This window comes from Paralichthys olivaceus, chromosome 11 (genome assembly GCF_024713975.1).
Source record: "Paralichthys olivaceus isolate ysfri-2021 chromosome 11, ASM2471397v2, whole genome shotgun sequence".
NCBI classification, from domain to species: Eukaryota; Metazoa; Chordata; class Actinopteri; order Pleuronectiformes; family Paralichthyidae; genus Paralichthys; species Paralichthys olivaceus.
The window spans coordinates 13,134,813-13,157,473 of record NC_091103.1 but is presented as its reverse complement, the minus strand read 5'-3'; the positions used below and the strand labels follow the sequence as shown (position 1 = coordinate 13,157,473).

General features: G+C 41.5%; 1 protein-coding gene across 1 annotated transcript; it reads left to right on the top strand.

The window, feature by feature from the left end:
* Positions 1-1,546: 1,546 nt before the first annotated feature.
* On the top strand, positions 1,547-18,342 carry cwf19l2 (CWF19 like cell cycle control factor 2). The gene is made up of 19 exons (XM_020088670.2): positions 1,547-1,702; positions 3,245-3,355; positions 3,801-3,926; positions 4,121-4,237; positions 4,405-4,524; positions 4,924-5,017; positions 6,357-6,472; positions 6,713-7,310; positions 7,440-7,677; positions 8,415-8,532; positions 9,370-9,471; positions 12,063-12,191; positions 12,369-12,506; positions 15,961-16,173; positions 16,751-16,867; positions 17,004-17,159; positions 17,270-17,350; positions 17,461-17,562; positions 18,057-18,342. Exons 1-19 carry the CDS (start codon positions 1,610-1,612, stop codon positions 18,195-18,197), a joined length of 2,910 nt encoding a protein of 969 aa, XP_019944229.2. The 5' UTR covers positions 1,547-1,609; the 3' UTR covers positions 18,198-18,342.
* Positions 18,343-22,661: the final 4,319 nt, after the last annotated feature.

Here is a 22,661-nt window from a genome sequence, read left to right as displayed (position 1 = left end):
ATGTTGAGCACAACTTAAAACCTGGAGGCAGAATTGATCCTCTGACATCAGATTAGTTTGTAGATCAGAGTTATTTATTTGTAAAAGTAACACTGAACAATGACTTCCTTACACACATGTTCATGTTAAATCCTAATTACAAGTTTTTACCAGATGGCTGTAGAGACAGAGTGACCTGTGGTAATGGGGTATTGATGGCAGTGGAGTGGAGCGTGGTAATTTGTTATGGTCCCTCTGTGGCAGGTTGGCAATGGGTCAGCGGCTCCTGGTAAATTACCCCAGTGGCTCCTCAATCCTCTGTGACACACACACACTCCCAGGCAGGTGACGGTTTGGTGGCTTTTATTGACAGTGGTTTATTGATTAAGGTGAAGTAGACATTGTGTGAGAGACTCCTTTTGTAGCACACACTATTGTGCATGAGTGTGCAGCAGTGTTACTCTGCCTGTCGGCAGATTGGTGCCTGACATTTGGAGAGATAATTAAAATTTAAAGGTGTGCCTCTCCCAGGTGGGGCCCATTGATTTGACAGAATAAAAGACATTTATATTCTTCAGCTCTCATGAGTCAGGAGACATTTATTCTGAAAAAAACGTGTAACTTCTCTCTCCCTGATGGATTATTGAAATGTGAGACGTGCTGTGTTGAAAGGGAGATCATTCCAGGGTGAGATGTAACAGTCATAAAGTCAGTCATGTTTTTTGAACATTTGGTCTGGAGTTTTTTTTCAAGAATAGAGCTTGGTCCAACATAAAGGAGTTCTTCAATTTCAGACAACTTATATGATTAATCAAATGATATAAACAGTAATTACATAAATAAACCTGAACATATGTCTGGTTGGTAACCCAGTTGTGGTATTGACAAATGTCGTTGACATGCACAAATTAATTTGACATGAGTGAATAATTTCTTATACATTTTGAACATTTTTAAAACCACAATGAAACAATGAAAAAACAGGTGCATAGACCTATGTTAAAAAAATACATAATAAGTTGAACACAGTAAAGTATAAAACGTACATGTAAAAAAAACCATGTAAAGGTCTATCATTAAAACAATATTACTGATAATGAAATAGAAAATAAAATAAACTGTAATGTTAAAGAAAATGAAAGTATGAGAAATCGTGCTTACAAACAAACAAACAAACTCATATGAAAACATAAGCTCCTCGGTAAAGTAACACACAGATCTGACATTTGAACACAATGATTTGATAAATAGGTCATAGATGGATGAGATGTATGATATTCGGATTTCAGAACATATATCCAAATACTATACTACTTATACTTGTATCTGCATTTAATCTTCTGTTGTAAGATAATATGTTATATGTATATTTAATGTGACTGTTCAAGTATTGCTCTAACATGTATTTGGTTGTAAAATAAGTGTTTAGCTGTTTTCTTCCCGTAAAGAAGAGAATGTGATACAACATTTAAATGTAAAAAATGTAAAGCGTTGGTTTTTTGGTATTTTTTATTTATTTGAGACGTCTCGTGCAGAATTCTCTTTACTGGACTACAACAGCCACAAAGCAGCAGTTGACGTAAACGGCAGCGGTTTGCGACATGTAACAAAAACACTTGACGGCAGTGTCATGGCGGCGTTCGGAAGCAGCTTCGAGAGCTCAAGCAGCATCGAGGAAAGAAGGGAAAAGAAACGACAGGCCAGACGAGAGGTGACGGAACAGGTATGAAGAGAGACACGTGGAGACAAAAACTCTATGTGTGGAGCTGGGTTTGGTTTCTCTGGTGTGAGGGACGGCGGAAGTGAGGACTGGACCGAAGGAAAGCTAACATGCTAAGTAGGCTAGCGTGTGATGGTAACGTGACGTACGGAGGATTTTAAGCGGTTGAACGGAATATTTCCCATTTCTGTTCTCAGCCATGATGTTAATGACTTTCTATGCGTCTCCTAATGAATCTCAGAACGTGTGTGTGTCTTCAGAAGTGTGTGTGGACAGAGTTCCAGCAGGACAAACAGTGAGTGATGCAGATAGGAGACCTGCAGCTGTTTACCCTGGCTTCATGTCATGGCCGCAGCTTAACACTGTGTCCACCTCACAGATAAGGTTGTAAACACACGCTGTACGCACACGGGAATCTAGCTGTGCGTTATCCCTTTAGCTGTGCAGCTTTGTTTACTCTGCCGTCGTATACACAGACCAACCATGTCCTGGAGGATAAAGGCTGTAAAGACATTATCTGCACGGATCACCTGTGCGTGAAGCGGCCAAAGCAAAGAGTGCAGCTGGGTCTGATTTATTGTGTCCGGATCTGAAGAGCAATCAGCTCGTAATGATCTTTCACGGCCATCCTAAAGTTAAAGATAAATAAGATGCTCCACACAGCTCTCCACAAGCTTGTCACTGAAGTCTGGTCGGCTGTTGCATAATGTTTGTTGTGTCCTTTAATTTGATTTCTCTGATTTGTGTAAGTGGCTGTATTTTACTGTAAGGGCGAGATAATAATAGAGACCACATGCCGCTAAATCACTTGTGGCAATACTATTTGGCCCTTTGTGTTCTCAGGACTGCCGTAATAATAAGAGCATCCTGATGTATAAAAAGCATCTTTTTTTTCAATCTGTGCCTTTTGAATATGGATGATAACTAACACAAACGTTTGTATTTGGTCCAGTTGATCACCTCCACCAGCAGCTGAAACACGGCAGCAGTGGCTCGACTGTAATCTTATAGGGTAACTGCGACACTCCAGGAAATGTTCAACATTAAAAGGCTGAAATATTTATCTTGGGTCTTTTCCTGAGAGTGTGGCGACATTATACATGTTTCGCTCAACGGAAGATGAGAAATGAGTAGATGAATGTAGATGGAGATGAGTGAAGGAAAGAGACAAAGTTGGAGTGTTGAGTTTGGATTTAACCATATCTTCTTCTGATTTTGACAAAGTTTATGAAGCATTTAACTTCGAGGGCTGCCCCTACTTGTTTGAGCCGGAACATTTGGAGAAAGAGGTCCTACAAACTGAAGAGCAAACATGAAGAGAAAGAGGGGCAATGCAAAGGGATGGACAACTGTCTGTTGTATGGTTTGTGAAGCTCTGGAAACCGGTGGTGTTCCTTTGGGTGCTGTGACCCTATGCTCACAGAGGACGAATGCCTATACTTTAAAAAATGTGTCCAATGCCTTTGCATGTCTGAAAATGTACACGCTTGTGTCCCCTTACTTTCAAATGTCTTACTGATTTTCTTATTTCTGTCCCGTCACCAGGCCAAGCAGAAGTATGAGAGAGAAGAGAGGAAGAAAGAGCTGAAGAGGCTGAGAGGGGAGGACACTTGGATGCTGCCTGAGGTCAACCAGAGGCTGCAGGAGATACAGGATGTAAGATGCAACGTTTTTTTTTTTAACATTTGTGCATATCAAAACAGACAGAGTATGTTGAGTAACTAATAACTTTATTACACCTCGTAACAGTGGTGACTGTTACTGCATAAAGTTACAGTTCCACACTTTTATAGTATGAAATCTGCTTTTCATGACAGTATTTTATAATTGCATTTTTTTATTTATCTACACATTAACTGCCATTATGATTTATATTGAAGCAATTATCCAGAGGACAAAGAAGATACTGATGCTCAAACACTAAGATGTCTTCAAACATAGTCACTTACAGTATATGTCACACATTCATAGTTAGTCTGCCATTATTGAGACAGGAGGAAGAAATGGAGATGTATCATACCTGCTGGATGTTTTCTATCTCAGTGACAAACAGTAACAATATGATTGAAAATGAAATTCATGGAATCTGAACCACCTACAGGAGGGTGGTTTGAAGAGCAAGCAGAAGAAGAAGAAAGAGAAGAAATCTAAGAAGAAAAAGGAGAAGAAGGCCAAGAAGGAGAAGAAGACAGTAGGAACAGGAGATGGCTCCAGTAACAGCTCAGAGGTACATTAATGATATTTTCCACCGCTGGATACCTTTTAAAGAAAGTCTCAAATGATGCTCCTAGGTAAAATTAAGTTTGATTTTGATAAAAGAAAAACCCTCGCCCTCTATATTATTTGATATGATAATCTATACAGTTTTTCTTCTTCATCATCTTTCTCTCACCAACGTTTTCTCCTCCCTGTCTCTGTCAGGACTCTGGGGATGATTGGGTTGAGGCTCAGCCTCAGATACAATCTGCTAAACCCTGGCAGGTTCCCGATGAGTCCAAACCTTCAGAGAGCAGCCTCAGCCCATCCCAGAATGTTCAGGTAGCATAACCTGGATAATGATGTGAACAATAATGAGTGTCACTCCACAATTTATCTATCAATTATCTTTCTCTTTTATATTTACCCTTTTTTGAATTGGGGTTGGTACAGTTAACCTCTCTTTGAAGCCTGTTTAAGCCTCCTCACCGTCCGACTCTGTCCTACAGAGAGATGAATGGATGACCTTTGACTTCCTGGCGATGAAGACCACATCCACAGCAGAGAGGAGGGCTGAGAAGGAAAAGCAGAAAGAGGAGGAGCGGGCAAAGGCTCAGGCCATTGAACAGGTGTGTTTGTTTCTCCACTTTTAAACATTCAGCCTGGTCTGTCTGCTCTGGTTCTTGTGGTCCTGTGTTACCTCTGATGCACATAGTATCTTTATATAATGTCATTCACATGAGCTTGATATGTGAATTATACCGCAAAACGACCTGGAAGTGTCATTGTAAGAGGCAGATAAAGAGTAATCATGTTTGTGTATTGCACACTATATGGAAGCACTGTGAGCTTTAGTCTGGTTACCATGGTAACAGAGGGTGTCCCTTCTTGGACAGCAGTTTACTCTTGCGTTTGTGTGTAATTATTGTTTACAGCATGGTTTTATCTGGATTTGTATTATTTGCTTCCAAGTTATGTTTTTTAAAATGCACAGAAATTATTCTGGTTTGTGGTTGTGGTTCATTCAGGCTGGTTTACACAAACTGGAGTTAAATCCATACTGGAAGAATGGAGGAACTGGCATGCCCCCAGGGGTGACGGCTGGTACTGCAGTAAAGAAAGGTAATAATTATTTGAGATCACAACTCTCTGCTGTCAACACATTTTTCCAGCCATGTAAAATATTCCACAAAAATGCTCTCAACACCTCAGAATAGTTTCACACCAGATTTTATTTATAATGTTATTCTCACCAACATTCAAGCACAAGCAGAAATCTCTTGTAGAAGAGGTGGAGATTTGTATCTCTCCACTGACAGTTCTAAACATAATTCTCTAGCACAGCGCCTCTCTAGACATGCAACTACACCTTACAATACAACAGACTTTGAGACCCCAACACCTATCAGTAAAACATATGTAACAAGTGAATATTTAAAAAGTTAAACAAAGGTTAAAATCAGGTCAAGAGGCATAGACCCCTAACAGATACAGAGTCCAGGTGGCAGATGTGAGGTGGCAGAGAGGTGCAGAGTCGTGGTGCAGAGCATCTGAAGGTTAAGCTGACAGGCACACGCAGGCATGTGTACATGTGTCTCTTATCTTTACATAGTAATTACAGTTGCCACAGCATGGCCTCTCGCTGTTGTAAGATTTACATTTAACATCCAAGCAGAATATGCTGACGCAAACCTTTCTGTCACATAGACAACATCAGAGCCAGATGGAAATGTTGTTTACTTGTGTTATAATTATGGTGTTGTAGGCAGTACAGGCTGTTTTGTTGAGAAAAAAATTGTTGGTAACACTTTGTTTAACATCAGATGAAATGCTCCAGGACTAAAACAGGTGATAAACAGTTGAATTTGAAGTGATGCAAAAGATAACTTTTCCATATTGAAAGAATATTAAAATTACATCAAGAGTATTTTATTATTTGTTTGATTTCCTCCAGTTTAAAAACTTGTCAATCAGCATCATCCTCTTGGCTCATCATAGTCTGTCACTTGTTGTTTATTTTCATTGGCCACTGATTTTATTTATGAATTCTACCCTAAATAATATAAAACAAGCACATGATTAAACAATCCTCTCGAAATTCAATATTTCTCTCTCTGCTCCTTACATCGATCAACATGAATCCCTTTTCCCCAACTTCTTAATGAATAGTTTTTGCAACATCTAGTTATGGGATGTACATTGAAAATAACATTTTAAAATTTCTTTAAATTAAGAGATCTTTTAATGTCTTCTTGAATTTCCGCATGTCCTTCTTGATTATTCTGTAGTGAAGTGACATAATCAACATAACTTGACTTTATACCATTTTATTATCTTTTGAGTAATAAGTCACAAGTTAATGACAATGTGGAAAATATGACTGACTCACTTGGGGGCTCAGAATTAGTTAAATGGAGCAAACACATTTTTTGTATCTGTTTTTCTTCCTCTGTTCCTTCAGGCTCAGTCGTCAATGATGGAGGTCTGAGCTGGCTGAGGAAGAGCTACCAGAGGATGAAGGAGCAGGCAGAGAGGGAGCAGCGCAGCGTCAATGATGTGGTGGCTGAGAGATATGGAGTGAGAACTGATGGCACACTGGCAGTGGCACACACACTGGCAGGCACAGTTTAACAAGCACATATGGTTATGCAGATCAGGATGTTGCATGCTGTTGAGTTTTTTCTAAATGGAGATTTGGATGTGTTGATTACCATTTAGTCTGGCATTTCAAGGTACATGCATGTTGGTTTTAAATAGATCTCGGCTGCAAAACCTGGGAAAGTATTTTGATATGTGTGGTGTTTCTCCTTTTTCCAGTCAATGGAAGAATTTCAGCAGAGACTTGCCGAAGCTGAGGAAGCTGCATATGAACAGAAGAGAGGAGGAGGACGAGGAAGAGAAGGCCCATCAAGAGACAGGTGGAGGGAAGGAGAGGCTGAGACCCGTGAGAGATGGAGGAGAAAAGAGGGAGATGCAGAAGATGAATGCCGGTGGAGAAAAAACGAAAGAGAAAGGGACTCATCACCTCGAGACCGGGAGCGATACCGTGCTGGGAGAGGAGAGGAGGGGGAGAGGGGAGCATATCGAGGGGGAGGGGAGGAACGACGTCGAGATGGAGACAGGTATAGAGAGAAGGACAGAGACCGAAACAGGGATAGAGACAGAGAGGGGGAAAGGGATGGAAGAAGAGACAGAGAGGGGGAAAGGGATGGAAGAAGAGACAGGGAGAGGGACAGAGAGAGGGAAAGGGATGGAAGAAGAGATAGGGAGAGGGATGTAGATAGGGAAAGAAATAGAGAAAGAGATCAACCCAGTGCTTCATCATCATCTTCGTCCTGGAGTCAAAGTTCCCTCTCACAAAGTTCACTAAAAGGTCGCTTCCTCAAACCCTCAGAAGACGATGACAGCGTTGAGGGTGGGTTGATGTCGAGGCCTTTTCTGACACCTGAGTCAAATTCAGCAGAGGAAAACACTAAACACTGTAGTCAAACACACCAAGCGTCTTGGTAGCTTTAACACACTTTGTGATGTCTTTGCTGTTCAGCCCCAGAGCGTCCTCCTTCAGCTCGGCCCACCACAGGCTTCCTGAAACCCAGCTCTGATGATGAAGACTCTGGTCCACTTAACGCTGGCGTTCCACACTGGAAGAAGAACAGCAAACCAGCCCCAGAATCTGACAGCTCGGAAAAACCACAGCAGGAGAAAGAGAAGATCTGTGAGAAAACTGTAGCTGCTCCTCAGGCTGGTGCATGTGGTGACAAAGCTGCTGTGACAACATCAAGGTTTTAAACTTTTTGTTTTGCTACCTTCAAAATTCATGTCATTATGCATTTCTTTAAACTATAACTGCAACATACCTGGAACATGTCTCATTTAAACTGATTCTAAACTTTAAGCCTACCAAATGTCTGGAGATCAGAGAATCTTTGGAACCGAGTCAAACGATTGCATCAGAAACGTGCATGTTTTCTTGTGCGTCCAACATATAGCAGTGTCGCGGGCCAGATGTCAGAGGACCGCTGCTTCCTCAATCCTCCTTAGTGCCATGCTGTGCCTCATTAGGCTAAGTTGTTTGGGTAAACCAGCACATGGAACCCCTGCAGCACAAAATGAGTCTTGCAGTGGGGTAGCAGAATGAAATGAGGCTATGAAGAGTGTAATAGACTAGAACGCTGTACTTCAGATTCTCACAGACAAAGCTGTAATGATCTCTGGGGGGCACAAAGACTCAAATGAATCAAAACAGATAAACACTGTGAGAGCTCGGAAACAAACAACTAGGTTAAACAAAAAAATCTTCCCAAATAAGTTTCCCATCAGTGGATTTCAGGGTTATAACCAGAGAGGAAGTCACTGAATCCTGTTGTTCAGAGGCTGAGTTGTGGCAGTAAGAGCTGGAGAAGTTCTCAGCCACAGGACCCGTGGTAGTGGTACCGCTGTTTGGTCTTCTCTCATTTTTTAAATTTCCTTTACTAACTTTTTTAGCGTTCTGCCCTTCTCACTGTCCTCTTTGTCCCAGAATTGAGAGTGAAAGTGAGGAAGAAGAGGAGGAGGAAGAGGAGATTCCTCTGCTGTCAGAGGAAGAGATGAACAGACTGGCAAGCGAGTTGGTGAAGGCAGAGATCAGGGGCAAAACGGTGAGTGGCTTATCGTTATAATACTGCTTGACATCTAAGGATGAAAAAGAGTAGAAGACACAGATGAAGATGTCAAATTGGAAAGACAATGGGATTCAAGAGCTTTAGGGTCGACACTGGTGTTGATGTGCCGTAAACAAAAACATGTGATTTTCACAGCAGATTTTATACTATGTCCTCTACCCTACATGTTCTACCCAGTTGCCACCTTTCACCTGAGCATTTCAGAGATTTGTCAAAGTCCTGACCCCTCTCTTTGATTCTAAGACTAATTGTAACTAAATAAACACTTGTTTAAAATGACTGAGGAGGTATAACTTCCTCAAATAAACACTATAAACATGTTTTGGTGGACTGGCAGAAAACTAGCTTTAGCTTTACAGTTGATTTGATTTTCTGAACATCTTTCTTTCAGCCTTTGCATAGATTTAACAGCATGTCAGGGGATCCATTAATTTATAGTGTTTATTGATCGGTGCACTTAACGTACCCTCTGCCTTCACTTGGCAATGCTAAGAGTGCTATTGGGATCTCTTATAGAGGGTGTCAAAGGGCTGACTGTCAAACCCACACACTTTCACACACTCTTACACCTATAAGTGTTTTCAACCTGACAGCCAGCATCTCCCTACACGACAAAGCAATCACACCAATATCCCCCAAACTCTCTCTCTCTCTCTCTCTCTCTCTCTCCCTCTCCCTCTCTCTCTCTCTCTCTCTCTCAATTGTATTGTCTTATATTTCCAGCACTACTGAATGACTTAATCTGAGCTGATGTTTACATGAAAATATTTTTTTTGTCAAATATGTAATTGTGTGTATCTGTGTGTGTTGCAGACTTTGGTTGAGAAGCTGAAATCACAACTGGAGGCAGCACGGAAAGCCAAAGAAGACCACGTCGCCCGAAGGAAGCTACTGGACACGGCTAAATCCAACCAGGTGTGTAGATGGTATACAGTAAGTCAACACAGTCACTGTCAACAAGTGATCAGGAGAAAGGACAAATAGGACACTTTTCTCATAATAAAAATATATAATTTCAAAAAATTATATTTTAAAGTATAGCCTCGGAAATGATGACAAAGTTAAACATCCCTCCTGAACAGTGTTTACTAAACTTGAAGATTAACTTCAGTGAAGGCAGGATATGTTGCAGCCTGTTGTATTAGACTCCATTTGTTTTACGTTCAGTAAAGCAAGTTTTTTTTTTATACTCACAGTTTAACTCTAAAAAGAAAACAATCATTAGTCCAGTCAAGAAAGATGGAAGAACTTTTTTAATCGGAAACTGTTTTTCTTCTCTCCATTTCCCCTCTTATGTGCTTTTCTTATCTTAATACGTTTTTCGCTTGTGCTTATCTACACAGTGTTGTTTACCCTTTACTTTTTATATATCCAACACAAACACGCACACACATTGAAACACACTTCATAAACAATACTGAAGATTTTCACATGTTCAGTCATATTAATTCCCGAATACACACACAACTAAATTGGGTATATAAACTGACATGACAACGCATGCATACACATGATTAGACATACAAACACACACAGAACACACACACTGAATCATCTTGTGCCATTCATCTGCTGGCTGCTTCTTTTTCATCTTCCTTAAATCTAAATAACAATTCCAAACACTCAAGCCTAAATGATATCAAGTCATAACCGTCAAAACAAAAATTTGCCCACTTAACTTAAAAGATAAATTGGTGAAACAGCCACCTCACACAATATGGGAAGCAGGAAAAGCATCTCACACACACTCGTCCTCAGATGAATTACCATCTGACTGCTGTTAAAAGGAACTAGTTTGTTTGAAGACCCCACGATGCTCAGCTCTTGTCCTGCTCTCTGTGCGGAAACACCTCCTTGCCTGCATTTAAGCAGAATGTCTCTCCTACCAGAGGTCGTTCAGAGAGTGTGTGTTTGTGTGTGTGTGTTTGAAAAAGAGAGCATCAGAGGGAGAAAGAGAGAGCGTATATACACCAGTATATATACCATCCTATCTGTTTTTGTAGTATAAGCCCTCAACAGGGAGCAATGGCTGTGCCCTGACATCTCAGCACTGCTTTATCTCCACTTACTGCCTTTTCTTCTGGATACATAAACACGCACACACTCAAACTTATATTCCCAGATAAATGGCAGTGTACTTCCTACATGAGCAGACTCCAGACATCTTTATAAAAATAAGAGTAGCAGGCTGTGATTATTTATATAAACTCTTTATCATAATTTGTAAGTTTGGCCAAATGCATCCCCAGTAAGGCTGTCCTGTCAAATTAAAATACTAGCATGAGATCCTCTGAAAGCTTTCAGAGAAAATGTCATAATTCTTAGGTTTTAGTGCACTTATCAGCTGAGAGGTACTTTGGCCCTCTTAAAGATGGAGTGCCGTTGATTTGCACTCGTTCGAGATCCTTCCAGTTTGTCTCGTTATGGACGACTTTTGGCAATTCCTCAACGTTCAGTCGCTCACATTCACTCTTCGCTGTGTGTGGAGCCTCAGGTGACCCAACTGAGGCGACTGGAGCAAAGAAATATTCTTCTCTATCATATTTTGTTCTGACAGTCTATCTCACATTCTGTTTTGACTGTTTCTCTTCCTCTGCTTCTTCCACCTTCGTCCTGTGTCTGGTCCGTCTCTATTTGTCAGTCCAGTCTTTTTTAGGCTGTCTAATCAGTGGCTGCGGTTACATAAGGTTGTTGTTACTCTAATAAATCGATGAGATGATGAGATACTGTGTTCTTTTTACTCTAGATTTCAGCTCCTCATAACAAGGCCAGAAAGAAAAACACAGACCTTTGTGCTACAATTTTATCAGAACATTATACTGCTGGACCAAAAAGCTTCTCTTCTCTTTCTGTCCACATTACTTAATGTTCAATTATGCAAAGGTTTCACTGTGTCATTTATAAATACTCCCAACAACTTGAATATAATACAATTAGATAATCATACTTGGGAAGTATAAATACATTTGGTAATCTGTGTTTTTATAAAATATTTCATGTGAACAAATTAATCCCAGATAATACCCAGCGTTTTCAACACTAATGACATTTCTTTTGGATGTTAATTGATGTGTCAATGTGAGATATTTCCATTCTGACTGTCAATCAGTGGAATATAAGTCAAAGAGAAAATACTTCCTCTGTCCTTGAGGTCTTGGTTTTCAGACAAAATCCACAACATTTCCAGATGGCTATTGTTGAGTTCACAGGCAGCGAGTCAGTCCACCTAGCGACTGACAAGATAGTTCAATACATAGTGAGTTACAAGACTAATTAAAACACTCGGTTTTATGTGTTTTAGACTTAATAAGGTTTGGCCCTCAGGAATTAAAACCTGTGCTTAGTGGTGAAGTCATCCAAGCTCTTCCAGGCCAGGCCTGGCAACGCTGCATTACTGATCTGATGGATGATATCAGGCATACATTTTGTGAATGTGTCTGTTGTGATAACAAACTAGAAGTCTTCCAGCCTTCTGGACTTGACCTGGCTGTGATTTCTCTTTCCAGGTCCCAGGTCGCTCCACTGAAGATCAGGAGGTCCTGCTGTTTAGAACAGATCAGTCGGGTCGAGCCTGGCCAGTCAACGCTCCCTCTGGACCTCAGGAGCCCCATGGAGGACGACGGAAAAAGAAACAGGTAAAGACAGCAGGATGGGGTGTGGTAGGAAAGTAGGGGGGATTTCAATCAGAGAATAACAAGTGCAGGGTTGTAACTGGCTCTGAGTTTTTTTACACCCTATTTCCAATGATTTTTCCTGTTCACTTCTCTGTCCCTCCTTCCTTTTTTCACACTCCTCTCTACCTCTCTCCTCAGATTGAGACCCATGCTGATGGACAGCGTGTGCGCTACTTCCATGATGATGACAATGTTGGTCTGAAGGAGATGGTGAAGAGGGAGAAGATGAGCTCAGCACAGGATCAGAACGCCCTCTACTCCCGCATGGCTGCCAAGGTAAGAAGACGATGGTTGTACCAGTTGGCAGCGCTGCGCATGGCCTAGATACTGATAACTAGATGAAAAGTGTGATCCATAATAAAGTGACTGACCATAAAAAAAATAACGGCTTGTTATAGCAGGGCACAGATCAGTTATTCTGACTTTAAAGTGCACTTATGGGGGTTCACTAGTGCTGTAACTAATAAAACATAATCCTTGCAGCCAGATTGAATACATTTACAAAATGGAAGATGTTTGCTTTTATTTATTTTTTACTTTCTTATTGTTTGACCAGTGCTCTCGCTCTGGTGGATCAGGCTTCTATTTTTCCCTTTCACCTCTGCCAACATGCCTCACTTTCTTTTCTGTTATGATCATATTAGATGCAAGGTCAGAGATTGTACCTGACACTGTGTCACCTTCCTCAAATATTCAGCCAAAAGAAAACAAAATGTATCTGATGAGGAAAAAGCCGTTTCATTGGGTCGAAAACAATGAAACAGTGCAGGAGAGAACTGTTCGTACCTGCGTACAAACTCAAGTATGGCAGATAAAGCTGGCTTGCATTCTGGCTTCTGTCAATTTGTTGCAGTTGCTCGTACTTAATATGGAAAATGTGCCCAGCCTGTGTTTAGATTTGCTCTGTGGACTTGCACTCAGATATTTTGTTGCTTCGACAGATTTCCCGCTCTCTTCAGCTCTTATCTTAAGAATAAGAGCTTCACAAAGGATAATTTAAAGGATTTTTTTTTCTTATGTTCATGAGCATCACCAAATGATGACAGGTGCTTTCAGCAGTTTGAGAGAAAAGACTCAGAATAATATAAAAATAATCACAGACAGCATAATGGAGCTGTAACTGAATATGTGTTGAAGAACTGAGGCCCAGCGGAGGTTGAAAGAAAAGATTATGTGAGTGAGAAGAAGGTAGACATAAAAACAAACCAGTCACTCACTCACTCACTCACTCACTCACTCACTCACTCACTCACTCACTCACTCACTCACTCAATCATTACACTTGCCCACCTATTAAAATAAACACATGCGTGCTACAGCAACAAAAATTGACACTAAAAATACATCCTTAGTTACCATGGCAGAGCTTCTATAAATACCATCTCTAATCACAACTATAGATTTATGATCAGAGAGAGCGTGCTGTACTCTATCCCTGCATCCCCCCCATCCCTGCAACTACACGTCTCTTTTCGTCCCTTCCTCCCTTCTCTTTCACTCCTTCTATAATTATCTCTAATCCTTTTATGTGTATGTCCATTTTTTGTCACAGTGTTATTAATCTTCCATCTTTGATCATTCTTCTATTGTCCATCTGTAATGAAATTGTTAAAAAAAAGATAAGTCTTTTAACAAAGAAATTGCTTTAATAGTAATAATAATCTGCTGGTTAGTGCTTCAAAAATATAAATAGATGCTTGATGAGTAAGTTTAGGCTTAAAGCTGCTGATGGCAGGCGGCCAATCTCTTCACGTTACTGTCCAAGCAAGAGTTTTTTCCGTCAACTGCGTACAGCGGCTGTCCAGTGCACTATTAAAAAATATAGAGCAGATGATCATCACCGAGGTTCATACTCCTCAAAGGATGGACACTGCACGAGCCTTATCACACAAACTTGCTCTTAAATGAATCACCAGACTGCTTTTAAATGCGTTTTAAAGGTTCAGAATTTAGTGACATCTAGTGGACGAGTTTCGTGTTGCAGCTGAATACCCCTCACCTCACCTCCACCTTCCAAACATGACAGAGAACCTGGGGTAGACTTCAGTTTTCATAAAAACTCAAAAGGATTTTAGTTTGTCCAGTTTGGACTAATGTAAAAAACATGGCAGCCTCCATAGAGAGGACCCGCTTCAGCTGGCGGGCCATATTCAACAAAATATTGGATTAAAATTGCTTAACGCGCCTTTAAAGTTGCCAGAGTAAAAAAAACAAACAACCTGTAGTTATCTGTACCGTTTAGAAAAGGATTACATCATGTTTCTGCAAGCTTAGCAACTGCAAGTTTTATCCATTGGTCAGTGACAATCTGCTATTGTCTGGAGATATCATGCTGTGCATTTTATATTAATACATGAGTAGTATGCCAGCAATGCAGTATGCAAATCCCTTCCAGCTCTCCTGCATTGATCATTAGCTGACACTTATGTAAAGAAAAGATCATGAGCAGTGAATATGAAGACTGACGTCAGGTATATTAATTTATTACCATATTACAGCAAGTTAGTGTGTGTGTCATGTGACTTAATGTACGTGTGCAAGAAAATAAAAATGTCCGCCCCTGGACACCTATGTAATGCAGCACAAACATGCACACACACACACACACACACACACGTACACACACTCCCTCCCACACTGCCACTAAACTAATCCAATTTTCACCCTCACTCTCTCCTACACAGCGAGTCATGCACACACACCACTTCAACCAGGCCTGCCTCTTGCTCTCACTCAGACACACACAGATTCCAACCTGTTGCCTGGTTGCCATGGTGACAATGCCCAGACGTAGATACGCTAGAGTCGATACGCCTTGTCCTGTCACACACCGTTAACACACCGAGACAAACTGAGATGTAGAGGGCAGTTCAGGCACATTGCATGCAGACACACACACACACACACACACACACACACACACACACAACGAATAATCCGTGGAAACGGCACAGACGATAATATTGCGTCAGCACCTACAAAAACCAATTAGTGAAGCTAGCAGCCAGTTGGCCTCTCTACAGTAGTTTTTAAAGGTACAGTGTGTAGAATTTAGTGACATCTAGTGTTGAAGTTGCATGTTGCAGCTGAACACCCCTCACCTCACCCTCTCCTTCCAAACATGAAAGAGAACCTGTGGTAGCTTCAGTTGTTATAAAAACTCAAAAGGTGTTTAGTTTGTCCAGTCTGGACTAATGTAAAAAACATGGCGGCCTCCATAGAGAGGGTCCCCTCCATGTAAATATAAAGTATTTAAATATAAAGGGCCTTTTCTGGGGTAAAGAAAACTACAATTCATACAATTTAGATGAAATTAACTAATGAAAATATCATGAGGATAATTCTACATAAAATGTCTGCCAATAGATGCCTTTCACCTAAATCTTACACACTGGACCTTTAAATGATCACTTTCCCACTTTTGAAGGAGTGCCAGCATTGAATTGTTTACTTTTAGTCTCCTCATCATATAACGTGCCTCTAATTTACATAAAGATTCCACAGAGTGTGAATATTTTTACTGTAGCATGTTCTTCCCACACTTTTGATTGGATAGAGAAAATGCACCAGGTTTTGTCAGTAATGATCACATGCCTGTCAACTACTCACTCTCTCTCTCTTCCTCTCTTCTTTCCCACATCTACATCTCCTCATCCACTTTAACCTTCTGTCTCGTCTGTCACGCCCATCGCCTCCATCGCCACCACTTGTGCTCCACTCGACTCCCCAGATGATGGGAAAGACAGACGGCGACAACTACACCCTGGATGACATGTTTGTGTCGAGTGCAGCACAGCGGGAGGGCGAGGGGATGGAGGAGGAGAGGATGAGGAGCAGAGCCATCGGGGAGAGTAGGAGGCTGGCAGCCTCTCTGGAGAAATGTCACCACTGCTTCAGCAGCCAAGAGCTCCAGAAGCACCTCATAGTGGCAATTGGCAGCAAGGTAAGGCATTGTGAATGTGGGACCGCTTTTTCAGACGGGACGAGTGAGCTTTATTCATTATTTCACAAAGCTTTTGTCTTTCAGTGTATCTTTAAGTCAGATCAACGGTGGCAGAGACGTATCACACAAGTGCAGAAGCGAAAAACATGAATGCAAAATCCACAATGCAACTGCATAAGCCACAACACAAAGGCAGAAATGACAACACGACTATAAAAGCCACACAACAGAAACACAACCACAACAGAAGTGAAAGACAACAGAACGGCAGTCAAGTGAGCCGTCGCTCGCTTAAAGGTTCAGTGTGTAGAATTTGGTGACATCTTGTGGTAAAGTTGAATGTTGCAGCTGAACACCCCTCACCTCACCCCCCCCTTCCAAACATGACAGAGAACCTGTGGCAGATGTCTCAGCCCCTGTTTAGATCAGCTGTCCAATTGAAATTACATTACGTCTTCAAATATAAGATAAAGATGTGATGTTTGACTTACAGTTGTCAAGGTTAGTTTAATTATTATCGTAGGTCTTAATTTTAGTGGCTATTATGAACAGTATGGGTTTATGATCTTGTGTGCAGGCGTACCTGAGCCTTCCTGCAGGAGTGTCGATGACGGAGGGCCACTGTCTCATCTGTCCCCTCCAGCATCACTGCTCTGCCACCGGATTGGACGAGGATGTCTGGTCAGAAATACAGGTCAGCCAATCAGAATGACAACTTCTGTGACTGTTGTTTTGCAGCAGTGGTTCATCAAATCAGAACCTAAGTCTGATTTCACTTTTTCAATGAGTAAAAATTTAACACGAGTTCCATTTGGCTTTGCTGCCCCCAGCTGTTCCGGCGTACTTTGGTGCGTATGTTTGAATCCCAGGAGATGGACTGCGTGTTCATGGAAACACACATGAACCCACGCAGAAGACAACACATGGTCCTAGAGTGTATCCCACTGCCCCGAGAGTTGGGTGATATGGCACCCATATATTTTAAGGTCTGTGGTCTCATTGTTGTGATGAAGCACATTTAATGAAGACATAGGTTTGAGTATAAGGCATGAAAATCAAATTGGTGTAGAATCATAAATGTTTTCTTTGTCTCCAGAAAGCTATCATGGAGTGTGATGAGGAATGGGCCATGAACAAGAAGGTGGTCGACCTCTCTTCAAAGGACGTCCGCCATGCTGTATGCTCTTTTTTTTTTCTTTTTAACAATCTGTCGATCATTTTTCTTTGCTTCTTCTTTTCTCACTCTATTCCGCTCTTTCTAAAGTTTTCTTGTGTGTGTGTTGCTAGGTTCCTCGAGGTCTGCCCTACTTTGCCGTAGACTTTGGACTCCAGGGAGGGTTTGCTCATGTCATAGAAAATGAACAGAAGTTCCCTCATTACTTTGGCAAGGTCAGTTTTTGAATTAAAGCCGTTTCTTCTCGTACAGTTTTATATTGTAGAAGTCACTATCATTTTGTTCCAGTAACTCCATAAAACCTGTGCATGTGTGACTGGGTCGCAGCTCAAATTGATCTTCCAAAGATTGAGCTGGATTTCCGGCTCACTTTAAATTAAATCAGACTGAGTCACTTCATGACATTGTGTAACAGAGATTTAAGAACATGTTTGATGATAACTCATTATACAAGTTTAATAAATTGTTAGTCAGACTTAAAGCGACTACTGTCAGGGTTTTGCCCAGGACGCCATACAAGCTAGAGCTGCCACTGTATAGCTGACTGAAATATTTTACCAACAGTCATGATAAAGTTGTTTAACATGGACTTTGTTAGGATTTTAATGCCACTCTTTATTTGATTGTTTTCCTACCATAACTAATCAATTTAAGCAAATTCTCACGGCAATATTTCAAAAAAAGGGATCAATCTCTCCTCCCCCCTCAGGAAGTGGTTGGAGGCATGATGGACCTGGAGCCGCGTCGTTGGAGGAAGTTGATCAGAGAGAACTTTGACGATCAAAGGAAGAAAGTGCTGCAGTTTGCACAGTGGTGGAAATCGTTCGACTGCACCAAGACTGAGAGCTAAATGAACACAGACAGAAAACTGTGCGTGTTTGATTTGACTTGGAAAGACGACAAACTCACAGACGTACAAACTGTGCAGGCGTCAGTACAATTTTAAATGTATTATTGTGGGAACCTTTTTCTGAAATAAAAAACAAATTAATTGATTTATGTATTAGCTGTCATTTGTGTGTTACATAAACACGGCAGAAGTTATTACGTATAACCATGTTTTTAAAAGCTCTCAAGACCAAAATCTTATCTTCCATCAAAAAAAATAACACAACATATTTAAACACTGTAGTCTGTTTTTCATAGTTTGCGTCAAATCTTTTCTGAAATCTCAAACTGGGGGCGGCAGCACCCTTAGGCACCAAGGGAAATATGTAGAGTGACATCACGCTGCATTAATATCATTCATGTAGGAAAAATAAACAAAATGAATTTGAAGATACAGCTCATTTTTAATACTTTTTTCATTATTTAAATCTTAATGATTTATTAAAAAGGATTGTGGTTTTACAGTGTTTGCAGCATCTGAACCACCACCATAGAAAACAATAAAAACACTGGACATTTGAACATCTATGAAGAATATTCTTGCAGCCAAGTTGGGAATTTGAATCGAGCGTCTCCACGCTCCATTTTTCAAGCTTCTCTCTCTTCTCCAGTGCAGGGACATAATTTCTTACTCTGCGGCCTCATGATCTGCTGCAGCTGTCACTTCATTTTAAGAGGTTTCAGTGTCATCACAGTCAACCCGGGCGAGTGTACACGCACACACTGCAGCATCGCAGCCCTCACGCCTGCCATACACTTGCTCTCATGAGCAATCAACCATGTTGCCCTGGTGTGCGACCTCATCTCTGTTTTTTTCAGTCGTGCTATTGGCTCTTTGAAGCTCATCAGTTCAGAGGCTCACCTTATTTCCAGGTTTCATCTCAGACTCCATGTGGTGCATGGGTGCAGCTGGTTCGTGCTGAATCTGTGTGGATCACAGGAGGATTTCATGTTGATCTGTTGTTATGTGTTTGTGGTCACACAGGGAGAAAGGGAAATGCTTTAGAATCACTCGTGCATCAAAAGAGATGATCCCTCTCATCAGAAACCTAAAAGATATTCAATCAAATTATTAGTGACGGTATTTATCGCAGTTAGATCATTGTTCTGTGATCTGGTCCAACACAGCAGACAGGGATTTGATGAAGCTACAGGTCGTTCAAGACAGCAGCATGTACGATGAATAATGGTTTGGCTTTGTAGTAATCTATCATTGTACCTTGTAGTAATCTATCATTTTTATCAAACACACATCATTATTTTACTCATTTAATCATCAAGCACTGGTGGGCTGGGTTCTTTGACATTAGACTTTACTCCTTTAGCCCTGCATGACTTTCTTGTTAATGTTGAAGATGCGATGTGGCTGCAGAGAGCCATTATCCCATGTTATCATTTGTTGCCTTATGGTTTAAATTTACCAGGGATTTATTTCCTACACTGATATTGAGCCATCACATGTAAGAACGGTTTTAATTTGATGTTTGTTGAAAAAAAAAAAACTCCACGTGGAGAAGCGGCTCCATCATAAATCTGCACTAATTGAGTTTGTCAGCCTCCTCTGTCGTCCACCAGTTGACCATGTGACGTAAGTGCTGGAGAAAAATAACCACCTATAATCAAAATGTGTATCATAAGGTCAGATGATAATGACACATTTACAGGATATTCAACTGAATTTGTGTTGCAGTTTACAGTGTTCACACCACAACATGCAATTTACCACTCTTTTCCTCTGTGTGTTCTTTAGAAGCTGTTCCCTGGGACCGTGCACGGGGTAATTTATATTGTGCAAGTGACAGAGAGGCCCAGGTTCATGGTTAATAGCAGCAGAGTGGCGTGGAGTAATATATGGTTATGGCCAATTAGATTGGCTGGGGACACATTTATGATGGGGGCGGCCATTTCTTGTTCCTCTCTGTCTATACCTCACACACAAACACACACACTAGAGGGATTTCACCACCCCTCACACCTCGCTGTTTCCTCCTCTGTAGCTTGGTTTTATTCATTCATTGATTCGCCCTCTCTGCCTCGGGGTACCTTTATTTCTTCTCTTTCTAAATCCCTCACATTCTCTCACACTCCTCATTGTGCATCATTCGCAAGCAGCAGACAGAAATTGAGGAGATAATGCAGAGTCGTCATGTGTCACAAAATCCAAGCTGACGGCCTCCCAAAAAACTTAACACACAGAGGAGAGATTAAAGATGTATAACCTCTAATCACAGTGCAAAGCAGTGGAAAGCTCAAAGTGTGTGTGTCTTTGTGAGGACCAGTTTAAGCCTTTAACCTACTGAGTGAGGTGATTTTTGGCAAAAGTGAGGACCGGCCAAAATGTCCTCATTCCGTAGGTGACCTCCCCTTTAATGGACTGTTTGGGGGTCAAGACTTGGTTTTAGGGTTAGGGTTAGGGTTTAGGTGAGGTTAAGGGTTAGGCATTTAGTTTGGATGGTTAGGGTAAGGGGCTGGGGAATGCATTATGCCAATGAGTGTCCTCACTAAGATAGCTGTACAAAGAAGCTGTGTATGTGTGTCAGGCACATCCATGAATGATGGTGGTTCATGTTTTGCATTTCTTTAAAACATGAGAGTGTCCTCTACATATCTCTTAGGGGAAGGCCCCTGGTTCAGCCTCGCTACTGTGTGACGGAGCTGAACCTCTTCTTATCTCGCTGCGTTCCACAGCTACACGTGTGTTTCAGGTTCCGATGCTCTAAACTCCTATCCTCTGTGTTTCTGGATGGTTTTGTCTATATATGGTGTTTTGTCCCCTTTTTAACTGCTTTTACGTGAAATATCTCTGTGAGTATCAGGCTTCTAGAGTTCACCTAAGTATGCAGGGTTGTACCTGAAATTACACCATAAATCTGTCTGCAAAATACGCTGGTTATTTCCTCCCTCTCCTCTCACTACCTAACTTTTTTATGGGCCAATTTGCTGCAGTACTGTAAAATGTGTTGCCTGATATTTAAAGTTTCTCTAAATTAATAATGTGTTTGGCTGGTACAATACTTATAGACATACTTTTCATTTTCAAGACAGTGTTCATTTGAGATAATAAAGTGAATTTGATTTCATCCATGTTAGATACCTGCAGGATTCACATTGGTGGGGGGGTGAGGTGTTAGGGTTCCTATCTGGCCTACTCCAATTTCCTGATAGCACAGTTGTTGGTCTGTTTCCATGTCTGCAGGCTGCCAGCTCACGGCTGCGCGCTGTCAGTGGCCTTATCTCCTCACAAGCATTATTTATTCCATTGTAGGGTTGGTTTTATTAAATGCCCACATTATTACTGATGGATGGCAGACTGATCGCTAAGAGCAAGCGACCAGATAAGGGAAGCGAGATGGAGACTGTGTGTGTGTGTGTGTGTGTGTGTGTGTGTGTGTGTGTGTGTGTGTGTGTGTGTGTGTGTGTGTGTGTGTGTGTGTGTGTGTGTGTGTGTGTGTGTTAGAGAGAGAGAGTGTGTGTGGGTGGGTGGGTATTAGAGGAGTGAAATTCTTTGCGGTGTATTGGGGTCATGCTGCTCCACAAAGTCAAATGAATTAGTAGGCACCTCCAGGAAATTACACTGTAATGTGTGTGTGTGTGTGTGGTGGCGCATGCACATGCACGCCCTTGCATGATGCATCATGGCTGTTTGAGTGTCTCCCTGCTTGTCCCTTTGGGGCCCTTAATGAACAGACATGCTCTGCCAATCAAGGTCAAGGTCACGGCCGTGATTAGTGCCAGACACAAGCACGGCCCTGCTCTCCGATGAGAGGCAACCACCGAGCACCATGCTGCCAGCTCCATTATCTGCCTGTGCAGCCATATTTGTCCTTGTATTCCCGTGTTGAACACATTTGGCCCAGTGCTGTGAACTCCGCTCACTGGCCGTGACTGTTGCTTGATTGCTTTGTAATAATTACCTGCCAACATGGCACGTTTGTGAATGACACTGTGTAATGTAATATGCATATACATTTACTTAACATTTTCACCAAACACCTGTAATTTGGTTTATTTTTTTCACCATGGTGTCCTGTGAGTGGAAGACTTTTGTGGTCCCTGAGGAGGACAAGTTCATGTCTTCATTATTGGGTTTGGGAATTTAAACAAAAACTAAATGTTACAATAACACACAAGGGTTTGCACAGCTATTCTTGTAAGGACCTTTCATTGACTTCCATTCATTGCGGACATTCTAACCAAATCCTCCTCCTTAACCTTAACCATGATCAATTCATGCCTAACCCAAACCACCAGCCTGGAGGGATGGATGGAGGGATGGAGGGATGGATGGAGGGATGGATCTTATTTCTTTCTGATTCTTTTGTCCAACTACAAAGCAGCACAGCGCGCCGTTGCGCACGTCTCTCTCTCTCTCTCTCTCTCTCCCTCCCTCTCTCCCTCCCTCCCTCCCTCTCTCCCTCCCTCTCTC

Bases quoted from the DNA above. Each gene is read 5' to 3' on its own strand.
- cwf19l2 (XM_020088670.2), top strand. From the start codon at position 1,610: ATGGCGGCGTTCGGAAGCAGCTTCGAGAGCTCAAGCAGCATCGAGGAA. The intron at 4,238-4,404 runs GTAGCATAACCT...TCTGTCCTACAG, and splicing joins GCCCATCCCAGAATGTTCAG to AGAGATGAATGGATGACCTT. The intron at 9,472-12,062 runs GTGTGTAGATGG...TTCTCTTTCCAG, and splicing joins ACACGGCTAAATCCAACCAG to GTCCCAGGTCGCTCCACTGA.